Raw genomic sequence first — 27,884 nt, forward strand, 5'->3', positions numbered from 1 at the left:
AGGCGGTGCTATAGACGGAGCGGTTTTCAAACTGTCTTAGGAGAATAGTGAGTGCGATGAGCAGAGAGATGGTGGCTGTGACGGCAGTGCGGAGGGGAACGAGGCGTACAGGTGAGTGGGTTACACAGGCGTGTATGGGGGGAAGGGGGACGGGTTGTCACCCTATTTGTCACCCGGCCCAGGAACTCGGGTGTCCTGAGGCTTCCCTGTACAAGTCCCTGCATGTCCTAGGAGCTGGACAACAGAGCTCACATGGACCAATCCTATTCCTTGTTTGTTACCCCCCAAATAAAAGCTAAAATCTGATTGGTCAGGACAGGCAGCACTCAAATTTAACAAATGAATTGGGAAGTTCTTCCTCTGTGAGGCTCCAGTCACACCTTTGTGTTCCTGGTAATGTTCCCAGAATCCGTGCTGCAGAGGGGTGTCATGCTTGTGCTGCCGTTAATTCCAATTCACATCTCAGCGGCAGATTTGTCGCGATTCTCCCTGCGATTTCGAAGAGCTGAGGTGTGAATGACAAATCGCAGAACACACATTAAAAAAAACCCATTCATTTGAATGGCACCTAAAATGGTGGTGCGGTTCTGCAGCGATTGTCGTGCTGTATTCGTGACAACCCACATCATATGAAGCTTGTCGTCCAAAAAACGTTCAGGCGCTACTTTTGGGTGTCTTGCTTCACGCGATACGGGTTGTCGCAATTGCAGCAGGATTTATTGTAGAATCGCACCACAATTTTAGGTGCCATTCAAATGTGCATTCTGCGGTTTGTCATTCACGCCTTGGCGCTTTGAAATCACAGACAGAATCGCGGCAAAACTGCCTGCGATTCAAAACTCCAAGGTGTGAATGCAGTCCAAGGTCTCATACACGCAGAGCGTTTTGCTAAGGCCTGAGCGATTTTCTGCTTGTAGCTCTAAAACGCTCAACAAGCCAAATCCCATTCCTTTCAATGGCCCCTGTTCACTTATGAGCATTCTGTTGTCTGAAGTAAAATGCCTGAAGCTCAAAACATGAGCTTCTTTTTGGCAGATTACAGGCATTTTTTGGTCCCATAGACTTCAATAGAATCGCTGACTTGAGCGATTTACAAGCGTTTTAATGTTCTGCTCAAACAGCAGCTCTCCACCCCTAATTTCCCCTCCCTCTCCTCCCCCCAGTGCTTTCTATTGGCTAAATAAAGACACCTGAAGCTGTAAAAACGCTTGTAATACACTTCTAAAAACGCTCAAAACTCCCAAACCTGAACGGCACTTTATGGCTACAGTCAGGTGTGAATGCAACCTAACTCTCCTAGACTCCTTTCCTCCTGGCAGAAAAAGCAAACATTTAGGGCTCTTTCACACGGGCGGTCCAATCAGATGCGCCTGTCAGTTTTTTAGGCGGATCTGATCGGATGCCCCATTCAGCCCTATAGAGCAGCGGATGTCAGCGGTGACATGTCCGCTGCCATCCGCATCCGCTCCTGTCCATGAATTCCGGATGGATGGATGGAAACCCTATTTTCCATCCGTCCTGGGGATCGGATCAGATGAGAGCGGACAGGCGGTCCGCTCTCATCCGATTCCCCTTGGGAGAGCAGCGGGAGCTGTGACACCTCCCTCTCCGCACTGCAAGCGGAGACGGAGCTGTCATCCGCCGGCTCAGCGGGGATCGGCGGATCGATCCCCGCTGAGCAGCACAGATCCACCTACGGAGGCGGACTGTGTGAAAGAGCCCTTAGCCATTATTAGGTGCATCAAGTGCTTGGATATCAATCATTTATTCTGACCACTGAAATGAACTTTAGTCAGAAAATTAGAGGAGCTCCAGTCTGGGCAAAAAAAAAGGAAAAGTCATCAGCTACAAATTACTGTAGCTGCTAACTTTTAATATAAGGACACTTACCTGTCCAGGGATCCTGCGATGTCAGCCCCCCAAACCGCTTCAATCGGCTTCGGGTGTAGCCGCCAGCATTGTAAGTAAAGGAAATCGGCAGCAAAGCTTTCCGGCTTCATAGCCAGTTCCCTACTGCGCATGTGGGAGTCGCGCTGCACTTTCTGAATGGTCCAGCGTCTTCTGGGATCTGTGTGTGTCCCAGAAGGCAGTGGGGGTAAAGAGGAAGAGCCGGACATACTTGGAGACTGCTACGGTGAAGTGGGAGCGGGTACCTGTCAATCAAACTCAGCTATCCAATCAAAAGAGGGGGGGGTTTACGGCAGCTCTGTGTCTGGATGGACACACAGAGCTGCAGCTTGGCTTGAGTGCCCCCATAGCAAGCTGCTTGCTGTGGGGGCGCTCAGCAGAAAGGAGCCAGGAGCTCAAGCCAGGGACCTGAGAAGAGGAGGGGCCAGACATAACTTGAAGACTGCTACGGTGAAGTGGGAGCAGGTACCTATCAATCAGAAGAGAGAGAGGGTGGGGTCATACAGCAGCTCCGTGTCCGGAATGGACACACAAAGCTGCAGCTCGGCTTGAGTGCCCCCATAGCAAGCTATTTGCTGTGGGGGCACTCGACAGAAAGGAGGAGCCAGGAGCTCCAACGAGGGACCTGAGAAGAGGAGGATCGGGGCTGCTCTCAGAGGAGGGAAGTATAACAAGTTAGTTATTTTAACAGAAAAGCCGCAAGCTGTTGATTGACAAGTTTTGGTGTTGTTTTTTAGCACTTTCGCCTAGCAGCAAAAGGGTCGCTGGTTCAAAATCCCAACCACGACACTACCTGCCTGGAGTTTGCATGTTCTCCCTGTGCCTGCGTGGGTTTCCTCTGGATACTCTGGTTTCCTCCCACACTCCAAAGACATGCTGGTAGGTCAATTGGCTCTTGTCTAAATTGACCCTAGTATGTGTATGTATGAATGTTAGGGACCTTAGATTGTAAGCTCCTTGAGATTAGGGACTGATATTAATGTACAATGTATATGTAAAGCGCTGCGTAAATTTACGGCCCTATATAAGTACCTGAAATAAAGGCAAATCATTATATTGACTTCTGTTGAGTGAGAGCAGCCATAGATGGATCATAAAGAATGTTTGCTTTCCCCATTCCCACCTCTAGTGGTTCTTTGAGCGTTCTAATATATGGGACAATCCAGAGGTCAGATGGGCTTCAGCCCCCAGCACTGATCACTTTTGGCCTGCTGGTATATGTTGGTGATTGAACCTACTGACTCTGGTGAGCTCCTGTTAAATAGGAATAGTGAAGTGACACCTAGGGGTCCATTTCTAAAGACGCTGCCCTTATAATGCATGCATTGATGTTCTGAAGGCCTCTGCCCAGCCTTTGTGTCTTGGCAGAGCCCTTCAGCACATCTGTGCATGTGTAGGTGTTTTCAAAAATGTGGCAATGTGTCCTGACTTCCTCCTAAGGTTTCATTTACACCGGCGATTGAACACCAACAAAAATTCCAGCGCAATTATGTGTTTGCTAATATCTTTCCGTGTCTTGCTTATCCGTACTGCAGCTTAGGCTGGCCATATATTATACAATTATCTTGTACAATGTTCCTTTTTAGATTTACCAAAAACCATATAATTTGAGGTCCAACCCTAAACACTTTCAATTTGTCTGCAATTAGGCCGGTCCTTGCACTATATAGTTGAAGGGAAATCTAGAGGAACTTGAACAAGAAAATTGTATAATGTATGGCCAGCTTAGTTAGTGTCTGGCATTTTTTTATTTTTTATAAAGGCCATGAACACGGCTGTATGTTACCTAGGTTTAGAATTTTTTTCATCACTCTTACCAAAAACTGCAGTTGATTTGACCGTGATAACAGTTAGAAAAACCAATAAACATCCTTTAAAATGAGACATTTAGAATGGAATTCTATTGGTTTCTGACCAGCTTAGGACTTCACTATATTAGAAAGGTTGTCAGATTAATATTTGTCTTGTTTTTCTAAACTAGAGCCAATGAATAAGCTTTCAGAGGATAACATGTCTAGAAAAATTGCCCCTCTGAAATCGAAGAAGCCTGAGAAACCGAATGAGATCAGGTAAATCGTCTTATACTGTACAGTATGTTAGGAAAACCAAGTTCAACCACAAGAGTTTGCAATTTCATCTTCTATATGGCGTGCCCTGGGCAAGCAGTGCTGCTAGTGACCATCACTTATTCCTTTATGAGCACTCAACGTGGTGGATTGGGATTTATATGGTGTTCTCTGTAGCGATGATGCTCTGGGGAGGCAATCGGGTTTTTTTTCTTTTTGTTCACTGATTGCTATTTACAGTAATGATCACTGTATAAGCAATTATTTTTACACTGAGTGGCATCAATTCATTTCCCGTAGTGTACAATTGTGATAGCTGTGATTGGCAACAGCTATTACATGGTACAGGTCAGCTCTGGTTGGCCCTGTACCATGTGATCACTGTGACCAATCAGATTACAATTTCTATGAATGAGAGCCATTGTTTACAACTAACATATGATTGGTCACAGAGATCGCGTGATACCAGGGCTGCACACAGTGACCCAATAAAATCTGTTCCACTGTGATCTGTGTACAGATTACGTCACCCAGCGGCCCTAGGGTGCGCAGAAGGTACACGAGTGGGAGCAAGGCCTATGGCGTCCATCCAGAATAACAGAGCACCCGACCAGCCACATTATTACAATAGGTTGGGTGGGAAGTGGTTAAGCATACAGTAGACCATATGCCTTTTTAAGTATGTGTCTACATACAAGGTACTTTGAGCTAAGAATACAAAGGACCGCAGGTAAGTGCACTGCATGTTTAAAACAAATGGAAGTTAGGTGGGGTAGCTCAAAGAAAAACACAAACTATTTCATGAAAAATAGGTTTGAGGAACATTAAAGGGTTGATTTACTAAAACTGGAGGGACCAAAACATGGTGCAGCTATGCATGGTAGCCAATTGACTTCTAAGTTCACCTTCTTCAATTTAAACTTTTACAGAAAAAAAAAAAAAAACTGGAAGATGATTTTTCTATGCAGAGCTGCACCAAATTTTGCACTCTAATTTTAGTAAATGAACCCTTATATTAACGGATGTGTATGGATTATTTTTGGAGCATAAGGATGTTTAGTGCCACTTATCCAGGAGAACTAAGGCCTCATGTACACTACAGCTGCTTTTTATCTTATGTGTTCATGTACACTGTCGTTTATAGTGGTTTAGGTGCCGTTGATGGGAGTGGCATTTTTTTATAAAAAAAATAAAAATATTGCATTTAGGACTGTAATTGACCGGCATTTCAAACTCCAAATGCGTGTAACCGCGGTAAACTACGCTTATAAGCATTTTTAAAGGGTGGGGGGGAAACCATTCTGATAAATTTTGAACATATAAAAATGTTGGAAAAAAAACCACAAATTTCACCACATGCTGTCACCTGCATGAATGGAGTCCAGTTGCGATGAACTCTGGTTCTCACACAATTTTCTACGTCTTCGGAGCCACAGCAACATTAGGAGCATTTTCTCACACATGCTCATGATGGGATCCGTAGTGAAAACACAGAAAAATAAGACCGCTATCTACACTGCTCTCTTCTCTCACAGAATGGCTGAAATAGTTAATAATTTACTTGTTTTTCATGCATTGTGGACTTTTAGGAGGGGTCTCCTGAAGGTTATCTTTAAAAAAAACACTTCTAACCTCAAATGCTAATAACTGCGTGCTCCTAAACTCTCATAAACTTGGTATGTAAACGCTGTAAAACGGACGTTTTTCTCTGTTGGTTTCCAGGGTTCAGAAAAGGTTTTCAGCTGCCCTGTGTACATGAGCCCTAATGCTGTTTGTAAAGGCAAATATTGATTTCATCTCTGTTCTGTTTTATGCACCTTAGTGGTTATTAAATGACAAATATAAAAATATTGGAATACTGGTGAGGGGACGCACTGGACCCTTTTGCTGGCATAGTGCTAGATGTCCAGTGTGCCTTTGAGGGATGGGCTCCCTCCAGGCTCACCTGCCCTCTGCTTATCTATCACAATGTGAAAAATGAGTGCGCTGTCTAAAACTAAGGATTAAACCTTGTCATATGCATTCACATATATACCATGAAAAGATAAAATCATTTAACCTTGCGACTGTACAGTTCAATAATGACACTGCGCATACACCACAAAATTCCGGTGAACTGACAACCAACCTAATGTGCTTTAAGAAATTATTAGATCTATGAAACATTTCAATATGAAATGACTTGTGCAATCAAACCACTGAAATAAAATAAAATAAACCAACATGATCTAAAAGAAAAAACCTTTTAAGATCCCAGTTGACACATTCTAAGGGGAAACGCGTTGGACAGGAGCTAGCGGTGTGACGTACGTTAATGGGCTCGGACCGTACTGCAGGCAGTCGCGCCAATACTACAATTGTTTGCTTCTATTCCAGCGATACTCTAAGTGCAATTTTAGTTTTGGTTTTAAAGGATAATGCACTAGGAGTTCTTTTTTTTTTTTTTTCAATTCGAACTCCTATCGTCCACAAACTGAGAGCCCGTTTATTCTCTAAAATCCCAGTGAGATGTCCATAAGGAGCAGTATCCATCCTATCAGGATATGATATATGCATTAGATTCCTTGTGGATCTGAGCTTCTGGTAAGCAGCCATTCATTCTATTCAGGACCCAGCAGTGAAGCACTGGCACTTGTAATTGGTTTGCATGAAGACACGGTAACACCAAGGCTATAGATAGACACTTAGTGGGCATTTAGCTCACATATTTACGAACATTTATTTCATCTTAAAAGTGTGTGTGTGTGTGTGTGTATATATATATATCACGTTGGTTTATTTTATTTCAGTGGTTTGATTGCACAAGTCACTTTATATTGAATGGTTTCATATATCTAATAACAATTTCTTAAAGCACATTAGGTTGTCAGTAGAATTTAGTGGTGTATGTGCAATATCGTTATTGAACTGTACAGTCGAAAGGTTAATAGATTTTATCTTTATATATATATATATATATATATATATATATATATATATATATATATATATATATATTATATGTGTGTGTTGATGTATAAGACACATAAGGTTTGAACCTTCTTTTCTAGACAGCTTTTTTTCACAATTATTTTGGATCCCAGCATTTTCTTTCTTTCTTCCTTCCTTCTTCTTTTTTTTTTTTTTTTTTTTTTTTTTTTTTTGTGCAGCAGTCCCTGTATTCTAGAGGCTGAGAGCAACCTTTTAATAACAAATATTGATTAGAATTCACGTGCTTCTACTATGGCTCTCAAAATTTGGAGTTAGGACTACAGATAATACTGGGGTGCTGTGAGGTGGCTCTGCTGCTAACGCATGTATTTGCAAATCTGTGAAAACAAAACCCCTGTTTTTAACATATACTGGTACAGGATATTTTGGCTGGTATGTAAGTTGAGATGGGAATTTTCTTGGTATTTGTTTGGCATATAAAAATATTAGCCTTTTTTTTTTTTTTTCTTTTTATATTTTTATGACTTTAAGACCCCATTCAGACTAGCGCGACTTGTCAGGCTGGTCGCTCGCCATTGAATAGTACAGGACCTGTTCTAATAGGAGCGACACAAGTCGCTCCGACTATGAAAAGGGTCCTGTACTACTTTGAGGCGACCTGGGAGCGACATGCATTGACTTCCATTATGTGACTTCATAGGTCGCCCCTCGAAGTCGGATCGCCTCAGTGTGAACCGGCTCTAAAGCATTTTTGTTTTTATTTTTTAATTCCAAAAGCACTTTAAAACTTTGGCATTAGTACTTTTTTTTTTTTTTTTTTTTTTTTTAGACACCATAAATACACATTTGGAAAGGTAGGCATTCCTAAACAAATCTATAATGGTGTGTGTATTCTCTTCAAAAGGTCTCCTTTGATGGAAAGGTCCAATAGAGCGCCGCAGAAAAAGTCTGCAGCAGTAAAAGCCCTGGACCAAAAAACGGTAAGTAGCGGAGGTAGCATATTTTGCTGTGTGGACATGACTCTGTTTATCTAAGAACTCCAGCCAAAACTCATTCCCCAAACCCAGTCTTCTATGACAGGGGTCTCCAAACTATGGCCCTCCCAGCTGTTCAGGAACTACAATTCTAGTTATGTCTGTGAATGGCAGAGTTTTACAATGCCTCATGGAACGGGGCCGTAGTTTGGCGATCCCTGTTCTATTATATATGCTGTCACCTCCGGTGAGGAATTGTTCTAATTGCTGTTACTGGCCTCTGCTTTGTCAGTATATACCTATACAGTGTATTCCATGCTTTTAGTGTTAGTAAGGTGACTTTGATTTTTTTTTTTTTTTATCCTAGATTAAACCCATTAATAAAGAAAATATCCGACCAGTTGTGAAAAAAGATGGTAAAACTATGACATTCAGCCAGTCTTTTTTGAAAACAAAAACTTTAAAAGAGAAGGAGCTAAAGGATGAAAAGCAAAAAGAGGAACCTGTCAAAACAGAACAGAAGCCGGCAGTTAAGCCTGTTCTGGGAGCTTATCGTGGCAAAATTGTGCAGTCCAAGATCAATTCTTTTAGGAAGCCTTCTGAAACCGCGAGCGATAAAAGTGTGGCCCCAGAGCGTAAAACTGTTATGCAAAGAGCAGCAACTAAGCCAAATGTATTGACTACTAGGAAGCCAATAGTAAAGCCATCTTCTGTCAATGACATGAAACCGAAGCCAAAAGTTCCGCCAGTGACCTTGCAAGTCAAGACATCCACCACAACTATCAAGAGCAAAGCCCAACCTGGGACCACGAGAAGAGCTACCCATATCATCAGTACAGCCACATCACAGACAAAGGCATCTAGTACTGCCATTACCAAGAGCAAAGTTTCACATGTGACCATTAGAAGAACCACCCACATACCTAACCACAAGAAGTCACCAGGCCCCTGCGGCACATTTGCTCCTAAAGTGCAGAAAACGGGTTCAGGCGTGGCTGGTATGCAGAACAAGAAGAGAGTAACAATTGGCCCTGTAAGCATCATGCCCAGTCACCAACGACCATCCATTGTTGGCAAATACCCAAGAGTGAATGAAACAGCAGAAGAGCGCAAGTACGCCTGGATTTTTTTTTCTTTATTATTCTGTAGATTCCTGTGTCAATAGTTACATTTTAAAGCGGTTATATACTCCTTTTTAAAAAAAAAAAAAAAAAACCCTGCAAGACAAAGGCATGATGAGCTAGTATGCATCGCATACTAGCTCATTATGAAATACTTACCTTAAAATGAAGCCCCGACACGGACCCCCGGACACCGCTGGGTTCGGCGGCTCCGGCGCTGTGTGTGCCGCAATTAATATCTCCTAAACCCTGCAGGTTTAGGAGATATTAATTGTACCTACAGGTAAGCCTTATTCTAGGCTTACCTGTAGGTAAAAGTCACAAAAATCGGTATACTACCGCTTTAAAATTTGAAGTTCAATGGGCTTATTCTCAAGGCAGTGTAAAGTGCACAAGTAAGGCTAAGTTTAGACTTGTGTATAAACTGCCAAGTCTGACAAGCGATCTGCGTTTGGATTGCTTTTCAGAGGCATTTAACAGGCAATGAGGAGGGACTGTTGCCTCCTCAACATCTAATTTAAACCCTGTAAATTCCCCACTGGTGTGCCACAGCTGCAAGATCATATTACTAGGCTGCACATGGGCCTTTTACTTCTACAAAAGTCAAAGAGCCTTTACTGCCCATTGTATCTTCAGCATTTGACAGTTGAATGACCGGAAGTCATCCTTCATAAAAGGAGGGGGAAGGGCTTACTGCTAATTTGGGGTGAGAGTTTTGGCCTCGTACAGAGCCTCGGTTAACGATCCTGCACATCAGCATTGGGACCTTTTGGAAGGGTTTAGGTCAGGTTAGGTTCACTTTAGTTTGATCATTGCACAGGAGTGCTCACACTTTTCACGCTGGTTAGTTTCAAGTGAATTAAAGATTAGTGGAAATGTTACAATCTTTGAGCATAATTTGATATTGTAAATGAGTAGGTTAACAAGAAAAACAAGCATGTTGAAAAGTCTATATGGAAAAGTCAGAGCTCCTGGTTCTAGCTATACATAAATTAATGTGTTGTAGAAAACGTATTTGGCTGAATGCATGGATATAGAAGGGGGGAGTCCATATGTAGTGCACGTAGGAGCACTGATTCTTCTCCAGGTAGTATAGAGATGGCTGTCTTGCCTGGATGAAGCTAACAGCGTTTGGCAAGCCATATCTCTCCCCACCCATTTGAACCCCCCCCCCATTCCCCCTGCCTACCTGTCAGTCTAAACTTCTAGCAAAGCTTCGCTCCTCATTTCAAAGCACATGAGAATTGGCCTTAAAGTGGTTGTAAAGTCAGTAGGTTTTTTTTTCTCTTAATGCTTTCTATGCATTAAGGAATAAAGCTTAAAGTTGGATACACACTATACAATTTTTGTTGGTAGATTTCCTTTAAATTTACGATCCAACTATGTAGTGCAAGAGCCTGCCTCATTGCATACACCTTAAAAGTGTTTGTTTAGGTCTGACCTCATATTTTATGGTTTTGGTAAGTCTAAAGGAAAATATCTAAAGAAAATTGTGTAATGTGTATCCAGCTTTAGTGTGAAGCAGCCCCCCCCCCCAATACTTTCCTGAGCCCATCTCAGTCCAGCAATGTTGCAGGAGGGACTCGGCTGCCAGGGACTCTCCCCCTTTGGCTCCCACTGCTGTCATTTATAGTCTGTGGACCAATGAGGGGCAAGGCTGAAACGTGGCTCTGTCTGAATGGACATGCTGAGCCTCGGCTTGGCAGGAGGGAGGGGCCAGCAGAGCTGAAAAGGAGGATCCAGGCTTCTCTGTGTGCAAAACAACTGCACGGAGGAGGTAAGTATTAGCCCCCGTTCACACTAAGGCGACCTGTGAGGCGACCAGGTCGCCGCAGGTCGCCTTCCATAGGGAAGCTGCGGACCCGTTCTAATAGGAGCGACACAAGTCGCTCCGACTTAGAAAAAGGGTCCGGAGCTTCTTTGGGGCGACCAGGAGGCGACCGCCATAGACTTCAATGTTATGAAGTCCGTGGCGGCCGCTCCGATGGCGCGGTGCGAAGTAGCGTCGCCCTTATGTGAACGGGGCCTAACATGTTTATTTTTAAACGAAAAATAAAAATTTACTTTAGTATCACTTTAGGCAGACAGAAGACATTTATGTGTTTTTCATGTCCCCATTCACATAACATAACCTAAACATTTAGAGCCCATTCGCTCTAGCGCGACTTGTGAGGCGACTTGTGTGCCCTCAAGTCGCCCCAAGTCGCTTGACATAACAAAAGCAATGTTAATCAGTGCTGTCTTAATTGGCACAACTGAAGTCGCTCCGACTTCAGAAAAGGGTCCTGTACTACTTTGAGGCGACTTGTGATCCGACCTCTCCCATATACTTCAATGGGAGTCGCCTCCTTATCTTAATTGAAGCGACTTGTGATCCGACTTTCCATAAAAATGGTCCTGAACAAGAAAAAAAGAGCATTTCTCTTATAATTTTTATTAGAACAGGAATATGGCTTCTCTACACCTGGCCACCATTCTTGCAGGCATTTATCGGGCATTTTTGGAGGCAGGCATGACTTTTTTTGGATTTAGTGTCTGGGGGGTCCAAAAAGTGTCCCTGTGAAGTTTCATCTCTGTAGCATGTCCAGAACCAGAAAAAAAAATCATTTTTCTTATAATTATTAATACAGCAGTGTGGCGTCTTCTCTACACCTTGCATTTTTTATTGCTGGCATTTTTTTTTTTTTTTGGCGTCTCTGGAGGCAGGCATGACTTTTTGGGATTTAGTATCTGGGGTGTCAAAGTGTACCTGTGAAGTTTCAGCTCTGTAGCATGTCCAGAACCCACTGAACCCACACTGCTGTATTAATAATTATAAGAAAAATGCTTTTTTTTTCTGGTTCTGGACATGCTATAGAGATAAAACTTCACAGGTACACTTTTTTGACACCCCAGACACTAAATCCAAAAAAGTCATGCCTGCCTCCAGAGATGCCAGATAAATGCCAGCAATAAAAAATGCAAGGTGTAGCGAAGCCGCCACACTGCTGTATTTAATAATTATAAGAAAAATGCTTTTTTCTTCTGGTTCTGGACCTGCTACAGAGATGAAGCTTCACAGGGACACTTTTTGGACCCCCCCCCCCCCCCCCCCGACACTAAATCCAAAAAAAGTCATGCCTGCCTCCAAAAATGCCCAATAAATGACTGCAAGAAAAATGGCCAGGTGTAGAGAAGCCATATTCATGTGCTAATAAAAATTATAAGAAAAATGCTTTTTTTTTTCTTTTTTTTTTTTTTTCTGGTTCTGGACATGTTAGAGATGAAACTTCACAGGTACACCTTTTAGATCCCCAGACACTAAATCCAAAGAAATCTTTTTTTTTTTTTTTTTTTTTTTTTTTTTTTTTTTTTTTTTTTTCAATAATTGGCTCTCTATCAAAAACGACAATTTTTAAGAACTTTTTTTTGGGTGATTGAGCATGACCCAGAACCATCATATTCTGATTGGCCAAATACAAAGTCGTCTCATGTAAGTCGCGTAACAAAATTCACAAGTCGCGCTAGAAGTCGCCCCTTATGAGGCGACTTAGAGGTCGCGGCAGTGTGAACCGGCTCTTAAAGTTTCCTTTTTACCTGCTTTAAAACGCCTACCTAGTTTTCTCCTTTATGTAATGCTATTACATAAATGATATGGAATTATATGTACGATCATTTAATCCTGTCTGTACTGTGCTTGAAAATCTCATTATCGGTTGTAAACATCTAGTTTACAAACAGAAGGTTAAAGCACTTAAGAGAGGCAGGGGAGGGGCAATCGAGGATGCAGGCACCTGATTTCCTCCGAATTAATTAATTAATTAATTAATTACATCATTAGTTGTTAGTATGCGAGGCTTGATCCACTTGCTGGCTTGTTAATTTTAGGGCAGTTTTTAGGCATTTTGCTGAGGCACCCCTAAAGAACCCAGAAGGCATCCTGATTGGAAAAGGTTGATTAATGGGATATTGTAATCATAAGCGGTGTACAACTTACTGGAAAATAGAGACTAAGCAGAATGTGGGTGTAGTTTGGTTGGAAAAGTCTATAATCTCAACATTTCTGTTTTATTCAGGGCTCGTCTAGCACAGTGGAGAGCATCGAAAGGAAAGGTAATGAAAAGGCCCTCATCTGTGGCCCTGCTTTCTACAACAACTAAGGAAGAAAAGGATGAGCCAGTGATTAAAAGTGAACCCGAAGAACCAAAAGAAGAACCTCGCCAGCTGTTCTGGGCAACCATGGCAGAAGAGGATGAACAGGAATGGTTCACGCTGAAAGTCAACCAGATCTTTTCAGAATGCCAGAAGTTAATTGATGAGGTATATCTATCTATCCATGTTCACACAGATACCTGCGTTTGGACTTAAATATGCAAAGCACCCCACCCTCAAAAATGTTTTGCCTTTCAATTCTGTTTTAAATTGAATGGGTTGTTTTACAAGGTTATTGTTTACAATCACTTTAAAGTGATTGTAAAGTCTCGTTTTTAGAAAACAAAATAAACATGTTATGCTTCCCTCCTCTGTGCAGTTGATTTTGCACAGAGCAGCCTGGATTCTCTTTTTCTCGGGCTCCTCGTTGCTGCTCCTGGCCTTTCCCTCCTATCGAGTTCCCCCACAGCAAGCCGCTTGCTATGGGGGCAGCTGAGCTGCAGCTCTGTGTATCCATTCAGACACGGAGCTGGCGTTCGGTCCCGCCCCCTCTCTCTCTCCTGACTGGCTTTCTGACTTTGACAGCCCTGGGAGCCAATGGCGCTTTGTCTCAGCCAATCAAGACGGAGAATCCCGGGAGGCCAAGAGACTCGTAGACATTGCTGGATAGAGATGGGACACAGGTAAGTATTAGGGGGTGAGGGGGGGCTCCTACACACAGAAGGATTTTTGTCTTAAAGCGGAGTTCCGGCCTATTTTGCAACTTTAGTGATTCCTGGAGTGCCTCCCTATCAACAAATGGGCATTTTCAATTTTGTTTTCGGGGGTCCCCCCCCCCCCCCGTGGCGACGGACACCGACATCACTTCTGTCTTTGCATTGCATCCTGGGAGCTGTTTGTCATCACTCCCAGGGGGCTGGAATCAGGAAGAACTCCCTGGAATCAGGAAGGACACAGCAGATTACACTGCGGCTTCAGATGCCCACATCCAAGATGGCCGCGCTTAGACAGCGTTTTTAATGTAAGATTTTGGCTAAAATCCAATACTGTACACCTTGTAAGTATGAGAATAGCGATTCTGTAAAGGGCGATGGATTAGTATTATACGGGTATTTTTAGTTAAAAATTTGAGGCCGGAACTCCACTTTAAACAGAATGCATTAAGAAAAAAAATACCTTCTGCCTTTACAACTCCCTCAAAGTATCCCAATAAACTTCCCCCCCTTTTTAAAAACAAAATCTCTGAATCTAGATCAGGGGTCTTCAAACTATGGCCCTCCAGTTGTTCAGGAACTACAATTGCCATCATGCCTAGTCATGTCTGTGAAAGCTTTCCAATGCCTCATGGGATGTGTAGTTCTGCAACAGCTGGAGGGCCGTAGTTTTAGGATTCCTGATCTAGATTGTCGAATACGTGGATCACAGTACAGATTTATAGAATACACTAAAATAGTTTTATTATACTGAACGTCTCTAATTTTAATAATTTTTTCCCTGTTTTATAATAGGCAACTATAATTGCTTTTACGAACGGTTTGTCTAGGTTCACAATTCTGCAGGTCCGAAAGGGAACACTTGCAAAATCACAGGTGTTCCCATCCCACAGGCAAAATGTGCTGCTCTTTAGTGAAGGCTCCATTCATTTTTGACAGCACCCCCACGCATTGGCAAAAGGCTACCCCTTCTTCCTTTTTTTTTTTTTTTTTTTTTTTTTTTTGTTACTTTTGCTGTAGCACCATGCACTTCCATGCAGCACAATTTTTATACAGGGTCCGGGACTTCTTTACTCATGTTTCTTTGGATAGGGCGGCCCATTGAGATGAATGGGCTGCGCTACCTACAGAATGTGGGGTTGCACAAGTGTGAACCTAGCCTTAAAACCTGTTTGACGTTGGTGTTGCCAGAAGAATAACCATGTATTTATTTTTTTTATTCTGGTCATAGGGTATTCAGAAGGAAGAAATCCTATCAATACTGGAAAAGCAAATTGAGAATATTCCAGAAGCAAAGAAGCTTTCTAGATATTGGGAATGTCTGGCACGTCTTGAGCAGAGGGAAGGTCAGCCGTATAAAGTAATTGACGTATGCGAGAGAGCAGTGGCAGCTGGGGCACAGGTGAGAATAACTCTAGAACATTACTTCTGCTCAGACTATGTCAGGAATACAAAGTCTTCTAACAAGTCGGCCAGGTTTTATGGATTGGCTAAGTCTGTAATCTGGATGAGATCCATCTCTGTGTGTTTATTGCCATAGATGAGGATGGTCTCCATGTAACCCTCACTCATATTTGCCCTACCATATGACCTATTTTATAGCTAATAAGGAGGTACCAGCAGGAAGGATTGAGACCTGGTCACTGCTTCTAATGGAAATGGCTATTTTTTTTTTAGGTACACTGGGCATGTTCTAGTTAATTGTTGTGGTCAAAGACTAGCAGATGCCCGCACTATTGTGCACCCATAGCTTTTCAGTGGTTGAAATCGCCACAAGCTTACTTTACAGAAAAAACTCCACTCATGTTTGTATGTTTTATATGTACAACCCTCCCACATCAAATGAAGGACAGGTACTTCAGCCGTGTATCAACTTGCTACTAGCATGAACTGAAATGCTTGCATGTAGCATCTTTATCATGTAAACCATCAACTCATGCATCAGCTAGCTTCTTGTGTTTCTGCGTCTTGATTTTTGTGAAGTCCTTTCTTAGCAAATCTGGGGAGCTGGCAACCTCTTGATGCATATTTAGGATTTACGGACAGTATTTTATTTTATTTTTATTTTATTTATTTATTTATTTTACTACACTTTTTTCTCAGTAAATTACTTAACACCTCTCCTTTTCCACTTTTATGACATTGTTTAGCCTCTGGAAGAGCTGAGAGCCATTCTTGCAAACACATTGGAACAGTTGAAGACTGAGCCTGGTATGTATTCTTTTGAAATTTTGAAAGTTGTTTTATTTGTGATAAAAACAAACCTGTCATTACCTGCTTTGTGCAGTAGTTTTTGCACAGAGCAGCCCGGATCCTCCTCTTTTCAGGTCCCCTGCTGGTGCTCCTGGCTCCTCCTCTTCAGCCAGTGCCCCCAACAGCAAGCAGCTTGCTCTGGGGGGGGGGGGGTACTGGTGCTTGCTCGCTCCCTAGTCCAGCTCTTTGTGTCCATAAGACACACACACTCCTGGCTCCCACCCCCACTCTCTCCTCATTGGCTCACTAGCTGTGATTGACAGTAGCAGGATATATAAATATGGACGCCTGGGGTATAATGGAGATCTATAGTACCAGCATCCCAAATTAATGGAAACTTGTGGGGTTAGGGGATACCCAAGACCAACCTCCCAGATGGTCAATGGGGGGGGGGGGGACAACAAAAAGGGGGAAGGGGAATTATATGGGACTTTCAATGTACCGTATTCAACAATAAGCAATATAATAAAATCAGAAATTTTTATTAAAAGAAACATGATTTAAAATCCCAATACAATGATGTGGACACGATCAGTGTTTGCATGTACTCTGAACAATGTTTACAGACACAGTATGAGTTTTGGCAATCCTATGATGGATTCTCAAACTTCTTCCCCTAACCCCACAAGTTTCCGTTTGACAGAAGCAGGAGCCAATGGCTCCCTCTGTTGTCTCAGCCAATGAGGAATAAGAGACCCAGGAGAAGCTGCGCTCTCATGCACATCACTGGATCGAGAGGGCGCTCAGGTGAGTATTGGGGCACTGCACACAGGTTTTTTTTTTTTTTTTTTTTTTTTGTTACCTTCATGCATGAAGGTAAAAAACCTTGAGCCTTTAAAGTGTTTGTTACCCCCAACACTTCATATTCCTGATATGTGGCTGCTGTATCATGTACTTGTATGAGAAAGTATCCTGTTCTTTGTTTTGCTTACTTTGTGTAAAATACTTGTTCCTGCCAGTCCCTCTGCTTTCCTATTAAATACTGACTACACTAAGCAGGAGAGCACACCATTGTCAGTTCTCTAGATATGCTAGGAACTATGTACTCTTGACCCAATGATCATACTTTGTCCTGACACGCATCCCCCTCCCCCCTCACACACAGCCATTCACCCGCCACCTTTAAGACTGAGAACCAAGCAATCTAACAACACCGATCGCTCCGTTCTCAGAGTTCCCCCAAGCAGAGAGCTGGTGACTGTCTCTCTGAGCCGGTTGCTGGTCCAGGCATGTGGGCGGATCCCGACTACATTGTCGTAATCTTGCCTGAGCCTGGCCCGGCTCTGATGACAACTGACTTCAGCCCACTGTCTGCTAAAACCGGATCACAGGAGTGCAGAACCAAACCACAGGAGAAGTACAGCTAAACAAGCTTTGGCTATACTACTTCTTCAATGGGATATTTTAGGGCTAATTAGATGTCTGTTCCTCCGACAGTGTTTCTTAACTCCGGTCCTCAGGGCACACGAACAGGCCAGGTTTGCAAGAAAACTGAAATACATCACAGGTGATATCATTTGCTGCTCAGTGATTGCAGTATTCTAGTCTGCATCTCCCCAAGGTAATACTTAAAATCTGGCCTGCTAGTATGCCCTGAGGATCTGAGTTGCGAAACACTGGTCTATGAAACAGAATTGTGATGGCTGAATTTTCACAAGGTCTCTTTGTGTTTTTTTTTTTTTTTTTTTTTTTTTTTGTTTTGTTTTGTTTTGTTCCCCCAGTAAAGTCTGTAAGGTAAGGATCATACTTTAGTTTAAACAGAATCTGTTACGAAGTTTAAAGCGGAACATCACTCTCTCAAACATGGACTATCTTAACCACTTGAAGACTAAGCCTTTTCTGGAACTTTTTGTTTACAAGTTTTGAATTGGTATTTCTTTTCTAGAAAATTACTTAGAACCCCCAGACATTATATGAACCTTTTTTTTGTGTTAAGCAGAAACCCTAGAGAATAGGAATCCTTATGCTGCTAGCATTATTAAATTACTTTTCATGAGTTTCTTCCTGGTTTACAGGCCTAGGCAAATGATGTCATACATCCCATGGGGGGGGGGTGTTCTCAGCTGAGCACACCCTCCTGCATGCACGCCTGAGCTAAGGGCAGATGGATTGCAGGAAGTAAATGCTACATTAATCATCTGACCTAACTCAGGATGGCCACAGAACTGCTGCTAGGGGATGTGTTTCAAAGTGATTTCTCAGCAAAATAAAATAAAGCATGGAGACCTGAATGGATGGGGGTTTTTGATTTTGAATATTAAAAATGAATTCAATAGCATTTTTGGTTTGTGGTGCTTAGATGCAGTGTAGTTCCACTTTAAGTGACTGTATCCTCATAGCAGCAGCCATAGTGTGACTCAGCAGATTAGTTCTATGGCAATAAAGATGTATGTGTTGTCTTGCGACTATCACCGACCTGAGACTAGAATGCAGCCTTTGAGTCAAAATTACTGGGTCCTTCAAAGGCAAATAAGACAAGAAGTGAAGCAAATCTGTTGCTGTTTGGAGGGGGGGGGGAATAGAAGTCCTTTCTGCAAAGAAAAATCTTGATACTTTTACATCGTGCTTTCCATGCCACCAGATTCTGCTGTTTTAAAAAAAGATAAGATTAATGAAGCATCTGACACACTTCCAGATGTCCCCTGGTACACGCTGTGGCTCCTTCTGCCTCCCCCCATGTTACCACTGCGTCCTGTAATACTGTCAGGGCTGATGGATAAAACCAAATGTCGCAGAGGGGGGGCCAGGCCTTTGACAACCCTTAAAAGTGTGCCACCAGTGCTGGAGGAGGTATGCCCCCCCCCCAGTGATCCAGTCCTTTCTAAATGTCATATCTGGTACCGGTACCTGCATTAACCCCTTTGTTCCTTTTCTGAACACACCCTAAATATGTTGGATTTCCCGTAGTGACCATAGGTACTGGGACAGAAAACTAAGATGGTGACACCTTCCTTTTTTTTTTTTTTTGGCTTGTGAGCAGGGGGCGATGCTGCAGTCTTGGAGAGTCTGTAAAAAGCCAGCAGGTGATTTTTGCCCACCAGATGTGCCAGTTTTGGGTTGAGTTTATGCAGAATGAACATGTAATATGTCATTAATTGGTGCTTTTTTTACAGGAGAGAACCAAAAGAGAGAGAGTGAGGAGGAAGAGGCTCAAGCTGAAGAGGTAAAGGCTGAAGTAAAGCCTGAACCTGAGGATTCTGCTATGAAGGAAAAGAGAAAAAAAGGAAGAAGAAGAGCAATGAAGTATGAACCAAAGAGCCCATCAACTCCTGAGAAACCGTCCAACTCTCAGAGAACTCCAGAAAAAGGAGAGGATACATCATCTGTTGTTAGATTTAACATTACCACAACCCCTCATTTGGAAAAGTAAGATTTCCCTTCCCTGAAAAAAACTTGTTGAATTGATGAGATTCTGCAGGTATATTGTGTGAATATCTGTTATCTTCAGTCTAATGCATATCAGGGTCTTATTCTTCTGCCCGCTCACTAGCAGGCCCCATAGACGACATTCTACTTTACCCACTTCAGCTACAGGTCTTTTCTTTTACACACTTGTTTACATGTAAGTATCAGTATTTATTTTCTCTTTCGTTCATTGACGGACACATATTTTCATGACTATATGGGTTGTACTTCTCGGTGGGCTGGGCTGAAGCAGGTCTTTACCCCCCAAAAAATCTGCCCACAATGCATCCCCCCCCCCCCCCGGCCATGTTTGTGTAGCCTCGGCAGCCAATTTCCTATGGTTTCCCATTAAAAATAGCAGAGGCCATGTTTTTGGAGTCGGATGGGCGGTGATTCGGCAGTGGGAGCCCTTCCTTGTCCTCTAGTGCTGATCCCTAGATATTCCTCTTCCTGATCGCCACATAGTGTGCGGTTCGTTTGGGCAGGTGGTGGTGAGTCCTTTTTGTGGGGGTTTCTCTCCTTCTTTTTTTTTTTTTTTTTTCTGCTATTGCAGCGGTAGTGCTCTGTGCTGGGCCTTGTGGTGCTGACAGCACGGTGGGATGTCCCTTACAGTGTTCTACACTTTTGTGTGGGTTCCCCCATCCACTCATGGGAGTCCCTGGAGCATATCTCCCCACCTGATTTCCCCCCCCTCTCAGAGGGTGTCGGGCCCTCCGTGTCCCAACAACTGACTGCATTGACGGCGGTCTTGGTGTCCAAGGTAGATTTAGTCCTGGGCAAACGGGCTAGCAAGAAGCGTCCCCCGCCTTCACCTATTTCCTCTGTCTATCAGATCCAGAATCTGATGTGGACGCCGCGGATGCACGTTACCCTTCAGGGTCTGCGTCCACGCACCCTGCATGCTTAGATAGGATGATTCCCCTGCTCCTCTAGCCGTGGATGAAAAGGCACTACTGGATGCACTGATTGTATCAGTGGGGTAAACCTTAAAGATGGGGACATGGGTTACCTTTTGGAACCCACAGGTCCTCAAAAGCGGCAAAGCTGTTCCCCCCCCCTTTCTTGCCTTCTTTGACAATATTGTCACAAAACAGTGGGGGTGCCCGATACGCAGCTTTGAAATCCCTAACCTTTTTTGCAAAGCGGTACCCCTGAGGATTCCCTCCTTTAAAAAAAAATGGACGGTTCCTCCGGTAATGGACTCCCTGGTTTCCAGGTTGAATAAAGCCACTTTCTTCCCGGTTGAAGAGTCCCGGGTCTTCACAAACCTGACTGATAGGAGGTTGGAGGCCTTGACCCGCCATATGTTCACTGTGGCTGGTTCGGCACTTAGACCGGTATTTACTATTACCCTGGTGTCGCAAGCTATGACATTGGGCAAAACTTCTACGCCGGGACCTGGAGGGGGAACAGCTCCCCCCTGCCTTTTGCGGAGCTGGCGGATCAGTTGGTCCAACGGCTACAGTTTGTCTGTAACGCCTCTTCGGATGCCGCTCCCTTGATTTTCTAGACTTTCTCAGCGGTGGTCCTGCGGCATATTATTTGGCTGAAATTCTGGTCTGCGGACCAGCCTTCTAAGAAGGCCTTATCTGATCTCTTTTTTTTTTTTTTTTTTTTTTTTTTTTTTTGTGGGGGATTGCCTGTTTGGAGCTTCCTTGGATGACCTCAAAGGCCTCACAGGGGGAAAGAGTACTCTTCTTCTTCCTCCCAGGCTTTCAAGGGTAAGGAGCCCCGTTGCAGAATGGGGCTTTTCTTTTTGGCTGACGAACGTCCTTTTCGTCCCTCGGGGTCTCAAGACAAAGGATCTAGGCCCTTCAGGGCCTCCGCCGGGGGTCCTAAGAGGTCTTGGTCTGGCAAGCCACGAGAGGGTTCTGCCAGACCTGCAGGCACGTTTTCCTCCACATGAAGGGGCTCCCTCACCTGTATCTGGGGTGGGGAGACGTCTTCGCTGGTTTCCGGATCCATGGACCTCCCTGATCCAGGACAAATGGGTCCACAAAGTCATTTGCTCCGGCTACAAGATCAAGTTTCAATCCTATCCTCCGGAAAGGTTCCTCCATTCCAACCTGCACTTGTCCCCAGATCGCTTAGGGGATCTCTATGGGGCAGTGCAAGACTTGTTATTTCAAGAGGTGATTGTTCCGAAATTGGAACATTTTCAAGGTTTTTACTCAAACCTGTTTACAGTTCCCAGGAAGGAAGGAAAGGTGCGTCCAATTTTGGACCTCAAGGCGCTAAGCTGCTTTGTGCGGGTACAGAAGTTCTGAATGGAATCCATTCGCTCGGTACTGGCGTCCCTACATCTGGGGGATTTCCTCGCCTCCATCATCAAGGATGCCTACCTTCACATCCTGATATGTGCCGCCCACCAGCGCTTCCTCCGCTTTGCTGTGGGCGAGGAGCATTATCAGTTTGTGGCGTTACCCTTTGGTCTCGTCTCTGCTCCTCGGGTATTCACAAAGGTATTGGCCCCAGTGCTAGCATTGCTGCGTCAGTGGGGGATAGCTGTACTGGGATATCTGGACGATCTGCTTTGGCGATCAGAGTATTCAACTGCTCTGTTGGCCAACTTGAAGATTACTCTCAGAATCCAACCAAATTCCCTCAAGAGTTCACAATCTTCAGAAATCTGCTCTGGTTCCATCCACAAGCCTGAACTATCTGTGTCTGATGCTGGACTTGGCCTCAGAGTGTTTCTTCCTTTGGAAAGCTTCAGAAATTGCAGTAGGCAATTCAGCTTCTGCTGTCCAGCAGACGGTCAACTCTTCGGACTTGCATGCGGGTTCTGGGCTTGATGGTGTCTACCTTCGAGGCGCTTCTGTTTACACAGTTCACAATGAGATCTCTGCAAAAGGTGATTCTGGTGAAATGGAACAAGGATCCTCCGTCTCTAGACAATCTGATCCTGTTGAGCCGGTGTACGAGGGGGTCCCTGGTTTGGTGGCTTCATTCTCCAGCACTTTATCAGGCAAAATCATTTCTTCCCCTGTACTTGACGGTCGTCACCACGGATGCCAGCCTGTCCGGGTGGGGAGGCGTCCTCGGCACAGAGTGTGCTCAGGGGGCCTGGACTCTGGAATAGTCCAGGCTATCGATCAGTGTACTGGCTCTCCGAGCAATCAGACTTTGTCTGGCTCATTGGACAAGTCGTCTCCAGGGGTGTCCGGTATGGATTCAATCAGACAATGCCACGACCGTGGCCGATGTCAATCACCAAGGGGACACAAGAAGTGTCCTGACGGCTCAGTAAGTAGCTGGCATTCTCAGGTGGGCAAAACGCATCGTTCCAGCCTTCACTGCTGTACACATTACAGGGGTGGAAAATTGGCAGGCGGATTACCTCAGTCAACAGGCGTTGGACCAGGGGGAATGGTCACTTCATTCGGAGGTGTTTCATCGGTGGAGCACTCCCGAGGTGGATCTGTTGCCCTCTCTCATCAACAGGAAAGTGCAGAGGTTTGTGGCACGCTCTCTTATCCTCTGATTTACGCCTTTCCTCCTCTCAAACTTCTGCTGAGGCTCCTGCGCAGGATCGAGGGTTCCGGTCATCCTAGTGGCTCCAGACTGGCCTTACTGGTCTTGGGAACGCCGATCTGGTACGGCTGGTCGCTGATGCCCCTTGGAAACTTCCTCTCAGGGAGGATCTGCTGTCCAAGGGCCAATCTTCCATCCTGCTTTACAGTCGCTGGCTTGAACGGCTTGGCTATTGAAAGGATAGCGTCTGAGTCGGTGATTCCTACGCTGTTAAAAGCTAGGAAATCTACTTCTAGGAAGATTCACAATTGTACTTTTGCCTACATTGCGTGGTTTGAATCCCTCAGGGTTCACCCTCGCTCCTTTTTAGTGACTTGGATCTTTTGACTTTCCTCCCAACGAGGGGTTGGACAGCGCCTGGCCTTGAGTACCATCAAAGGCCAGGTCTCGGCCTTGGCGGTTTTCTTTCAACGTCCATTGAACACTTGGTCCCTCCAGTGCAGTCTCCGTTGCTGCCGTGGGACCTTAATTTGGTGTTGTAAGTTCTCCAGAAGCCTACCTTTTGAAGACATTCCAGAGGTTCCATTGCTTACGTTATCCCAGAAGGTGGCCTTTTTGGTGACTATCACTTCTGCGCGCAGGGTGTCGGAGATGGTGGCGCTGTGTTGCCGTTCATTTTACCTGGTGGCTTTTTGCGTATTGTCTGGCTGAAATGCTGGACTTTTAAGAAGGCCTTATCTGATCTCCCTCTTGTAGGGGGTCGCCTGTTTGGAGCTTCCTTGGATGATATTGTTAAGGGTCTCACGGGGGGGGGATGGTAGAGTTCTCTTCTACCGCAGGCTACCAAGGGCAAGGAGCCCCGTCCGAGACGTGGGCCTTTCTCCTCTGCTCCTAAATGGCCTCCTTCGTTTCTCAGGATCATAAGATTAGGGATCAAAAGTCAGGGTCTTTACCAGAGGTTCCAAGAGAACCTGGTCTGGCAATCCACGAGCCAGCTCTTCCAGACCTGTAGACAAGGCTGCCTCTGCATGAAGGGGCGCCCTCACCCATGGGTGGGGGGGGGGGCATCTTTGCTGGTTTCAGGATCCATGGACCTCCCTGGAACAGGTCAATTGGGTCCACAAAATTATTCGGTCAGGCTATGAGATCGAGTTCGGTCTTGTCCTCCCCGGAAAGGTTTTTCCCTTCCAACCTGCACTTGTTCCCAGATACTTACGGGGTCTCTTTGGGGCAGTGCAAGACTTATTTCAAAGGGTGATTGCTTCGGTTCCGACTTAGGAACATTTTCAAGGGTTTTTTACTCCAACCTCTTTACAGTCCCCAGGAAGGAAGGCAAGGTACGTCCAATTCTGGACCTCAAGGTACTAAGCTGCTTTGTGCGAGTACAGAAGTTCTGCATGGAGTCCATTCACATGGTAGTGGCGTCCCTACATCATGGGGACTTCTTCTCGCTTCTTTTCACATCAAAGACGCCTACCTGCACTTTCTAATATGTGCTGGTCGCCAGCGCTTTCTCAGTTTTTTGCCATGGATGAGGATCGTTAGTTTGTGGCGCTGACCTTTGGTCTCCCTTCCGCACTTCGGGTCTTCACAGGAGTGTTGGCCCTGGTGCTGGCATTTTTTTGAGTTAGTGGGGAATCGCGGTACTGGGGTACCTGGACGATCTTCTGCCAGCAGACTCTCTGACTACTCTGATGGAGACTACAGTGTCCAACCTCGGGGCGAACTGTTTGCACAGTTCCACACAAGATCTCTGCTAAAGAGATTCTGGTGAAATGGTTTAAGGATCCACGGTCTCTAGAGGTGGCTTCACTCTCTGGCACTTCAACAGGGAAAATTCTTCTCCTCCTGTCCTGGACGGTTGTCACCATGGATGCCAGCCTGTCCGGATGGGGAGGTGTCCTCAGCACAGACATGCTCAGGGGGTCTGGACTTTGGCAGAGCCCAGACTGCGGATTTAGTGTACTGGAACTCTGAGCGATCAGACTTTGTCTCATTGGACAATCGTCTTCAGGGGTGTCGGTACAAACTAATTTGGACAATGCCACGGTCGTGGTCTGTCAATCACCAAGGGGGCACAAGAAGCGGCTTTGTAAGTAGCCGGCATTCTAAGGTGAGCTGACTGATTTGTTCCAGCCCTCTCAAACTTCTGCCACAACTCATGTGCAGGATTCATGAAGAGATTCCAGTCATTCTAATGGCTCCAGTCTTGGTATGCCGATCTGGTACGGCTGGTCGCTGATGTTTCTTGGGGACTTCCTCTGAGAGGATCTGCTGTCCCAAGGACCAATCTTCCATCCTGCTTTACAGTCGCTGGCTTTAACGGCTTGGCTGTTGAACACCAGGGTCTGAAGGGTGGAGGTTTGTTTTTTTTAAATCAGTGATTCCTACGCTGTTAAAAGCTTGGAAATTTGCCTCTAGGAAGATCTACCATCATACATGGAAGACGTACATCGGATCTTAACCTTTTGGGGGGTTGAACAAAAATTGCCCTTGAGTACCATCAAGGGCCAGGTATCGGGTTTTGGCGGTCTTTTTCCAACGACCTTTGGCCACACACTCCCTGGTGCATACCTTTTTTTTTTTTTTTTTTTTTTTTTTTTTTTTTTTTCTCTTTAGGATATCCCAACATTTTGGTTTCTTCAGTGCGGGCTCTGTTGTCACCCTGGAATCTTAATGTGGTGCTTTCATCTCTACTGAAGCTTCTCTTTGAAAATATTCAGGAGGGTTCCCTGCTTACATTGCCCCAGACGGTGCTATCACCTCTGCATGCAGGGTGTCGGAACTGACGTTATCCTGACGTTCACCTTTATGGTGCTTCACAAGGTTAATGTGGTGCTTTGCCTCTTGACAGTCATTCCTTCCTAAGGTGGTCTCTGACTGTCATTGTAATGAAGACATTGTGTTGCCTTTCCTGTGTCCCAGGCCTAAACATCTGAAGGAAATTGCCTTGCATGTCTTGGATGTGCTCTGGGCAATTAGGGTGTGCCTGGCAGCTACGGAGTCTTTGCGGATATCCGACTCTCAAGTTGCACTCACGGACGGACAGACCTTACAAAGGGTTGTCCACTTCTGCGACCATTTCCAGATGGATCAGACAGATGGTGGTTCAGGCCTATTGCATCAGGGGGTCAGGTTCCTCCTTTCCCTGTTTAGCCGCACTCTACTAGGGTGCTTAGTGTCTCCTGGGCTTTCCGTCTTTAAGCTTCAGTGACGCAGGTTTGCAAGGTGGCCGTAGGGGGCAGTATAACCCAATGGTTAAGAAGAATCAGTAGCTGTGTTCGTCAATGAACATCAGAGAAATGGGTTTTATGGGAAGTCAAAAATCCCATTATTCTCTAGGGTGTATGCTAAAAATGTTTGGGGGTTCTAAGAGATTTTCTAGCAAAAAAATACTTATTTTTACCTTGTAAGAAACAAATATCAGAAAAAGGCTTAGTCTTTAAGTGAATAAAAGAAAGGGGTTGTTGGGACTTATAGCATATAAACTGGCCGCACACCTTATGCAAAGTGTAATCCTCATGTGTCTAAACATATACATATAATGAGAGATGGAGATATATATATATTTCACCGATTTATGAGTCCCAATTTTTTTCCTTGTTTAGCATCTGTCTTTTAAGTGGTTAAACAGGCCTTATTTGCAGACTGAAGTTCTCAAAGAACCAAATGATCCAATGGGGGTGATTTACTAAAACTGGACACAAGAATCGAATGTGTAAGATAGCTTTACAAATCCATTTTATAAACCCAGATCATGTCTGGGATGCAAAATAAGTGAGATACTGTTTTCAGAACCCCTTTACACTTTTCCACTGTGTTGGTGTTACATGTGTATTGACCACTTGCCAACCATCCATATTTACTGCTGCAGGGCGGCCGTGCTGTACAGAATCACGTGTGTGTATATGTACACGTGATTCTGCACTTCCGGGTTTTGGGTGCAAGTGCCCGCAACTGGCGGAGAGAGCAAAATCTGGTGCATAGAAACCATTCAGCTTCCACGTTTTATTTCCAATGCTTAATGGAACAAGCTGAAGCTAGAAGCTGATTGGCTACCATGCACAGCTGCATCAGATTCTGAGTGCTCATGTTTTAATAAATCTCCCCCAATTTGTTTCTTTTTCTCTCAGCGCTGAGCAATGTTGTGATAAACTTTGCCGGCTATTTTTTTTTTTTTTTTTTTTTTTTTTGACAGCTGTGAGCGCGGAACTGCTCTGCATTGTTACATGAATTGTGGAAATGCTGGATTAAGAACGTAGGGAGGGGTTTGAGTCGAGATCGCAATTTTTTTTGATTATTCTTGCAGCTCTATCTACAACTTTGTTATTAAAAAAAAAAAAAAAAAAAAAAATGTCGTCTTATTTCATTTTTAAAATGTATTTGTTTTGCCAGAATGAGAAAACTCCAGATGAGGGAAGGAGAATCCAGCATCAAGGGTTACAAGTTTTTAACCCCTGTCAGACGGTCCAGCCGCTTAGAAAGAAAATCTCATATATATCCAGACATGTTGAAAGATCATGATCCTTGTATTGCTGGTATTGCCCAACTGGAAGACCTGGAAGATCCCCAGAGCTGTCCCAGTGCATATATCTTCCGGAAGAACGAGGCACTCAAGGAGATCAATGCAAAAAGTTTAACTAAGGCATGAGCCTTCAACAGACTATGGACTGACTGGCTAAAATGCACCTTTTTTATTTTAATCTGTATACTGGGTTATACAGTCGATGGACTATCGCCACAGCACACTAATGTCCTTGTCTGGTGTTCTATTATTTCTCCATATATTAATGTGGCTTGCTTTGTAGATGCTCCCCCTCGCCTATAACGTCCGCTAGTTCTTAGTGAATTGGTTTGCTGGTTACTGATTGAGTCAACATAATATCTGCTTTTGCAGTGTACAATTTG

The 27,884-nt window shown here is 44.4% G+C and overlaps 1 protein-coding gene across 1 annotated transcript; it reads left to right on the forward strand.

Moving 5' to 3' along the window:
- CKAP2 (cytoskeleton associated protein 2) lies at positions 1–27,871 on the forward strand. Its single transcript, XM_082244738.1, has 9 exons — positions 1–111; positions 3,890–3,977; positions 7,810–7,885; positions 8,247–8,992; positions 13,056–13,299; positions 15,076–15,246; positions 15,995–16,055; positions 19,211–19,463; positions 27,372–27,871. Exons 1-9 carry the CDS (start codon positions 57–59, stop codon positions 27,625–27,627), a joined length of 1,950 nt encoding a protein of 649 aa, XP_082100864.1. The 5' UTR covers positions 1–56; the 3' UTR covers positions 27,628–27,871.
- The last annotated feature ends 13 nt before the right edge of the window (positions 27,872–27,884 follow it).

Source organism: Pelophylax lessonae, assembly GCF_965119305.1.
Source record: "Pelophylax lessonae genome assembly, chromosome: 2".
NCBI classification, from domain to species: Eukaryota; Metazoa; Chordata; class Amphibia; order Anura; family Ranidae; genus Pelophylax; species Pelophylax lessonae.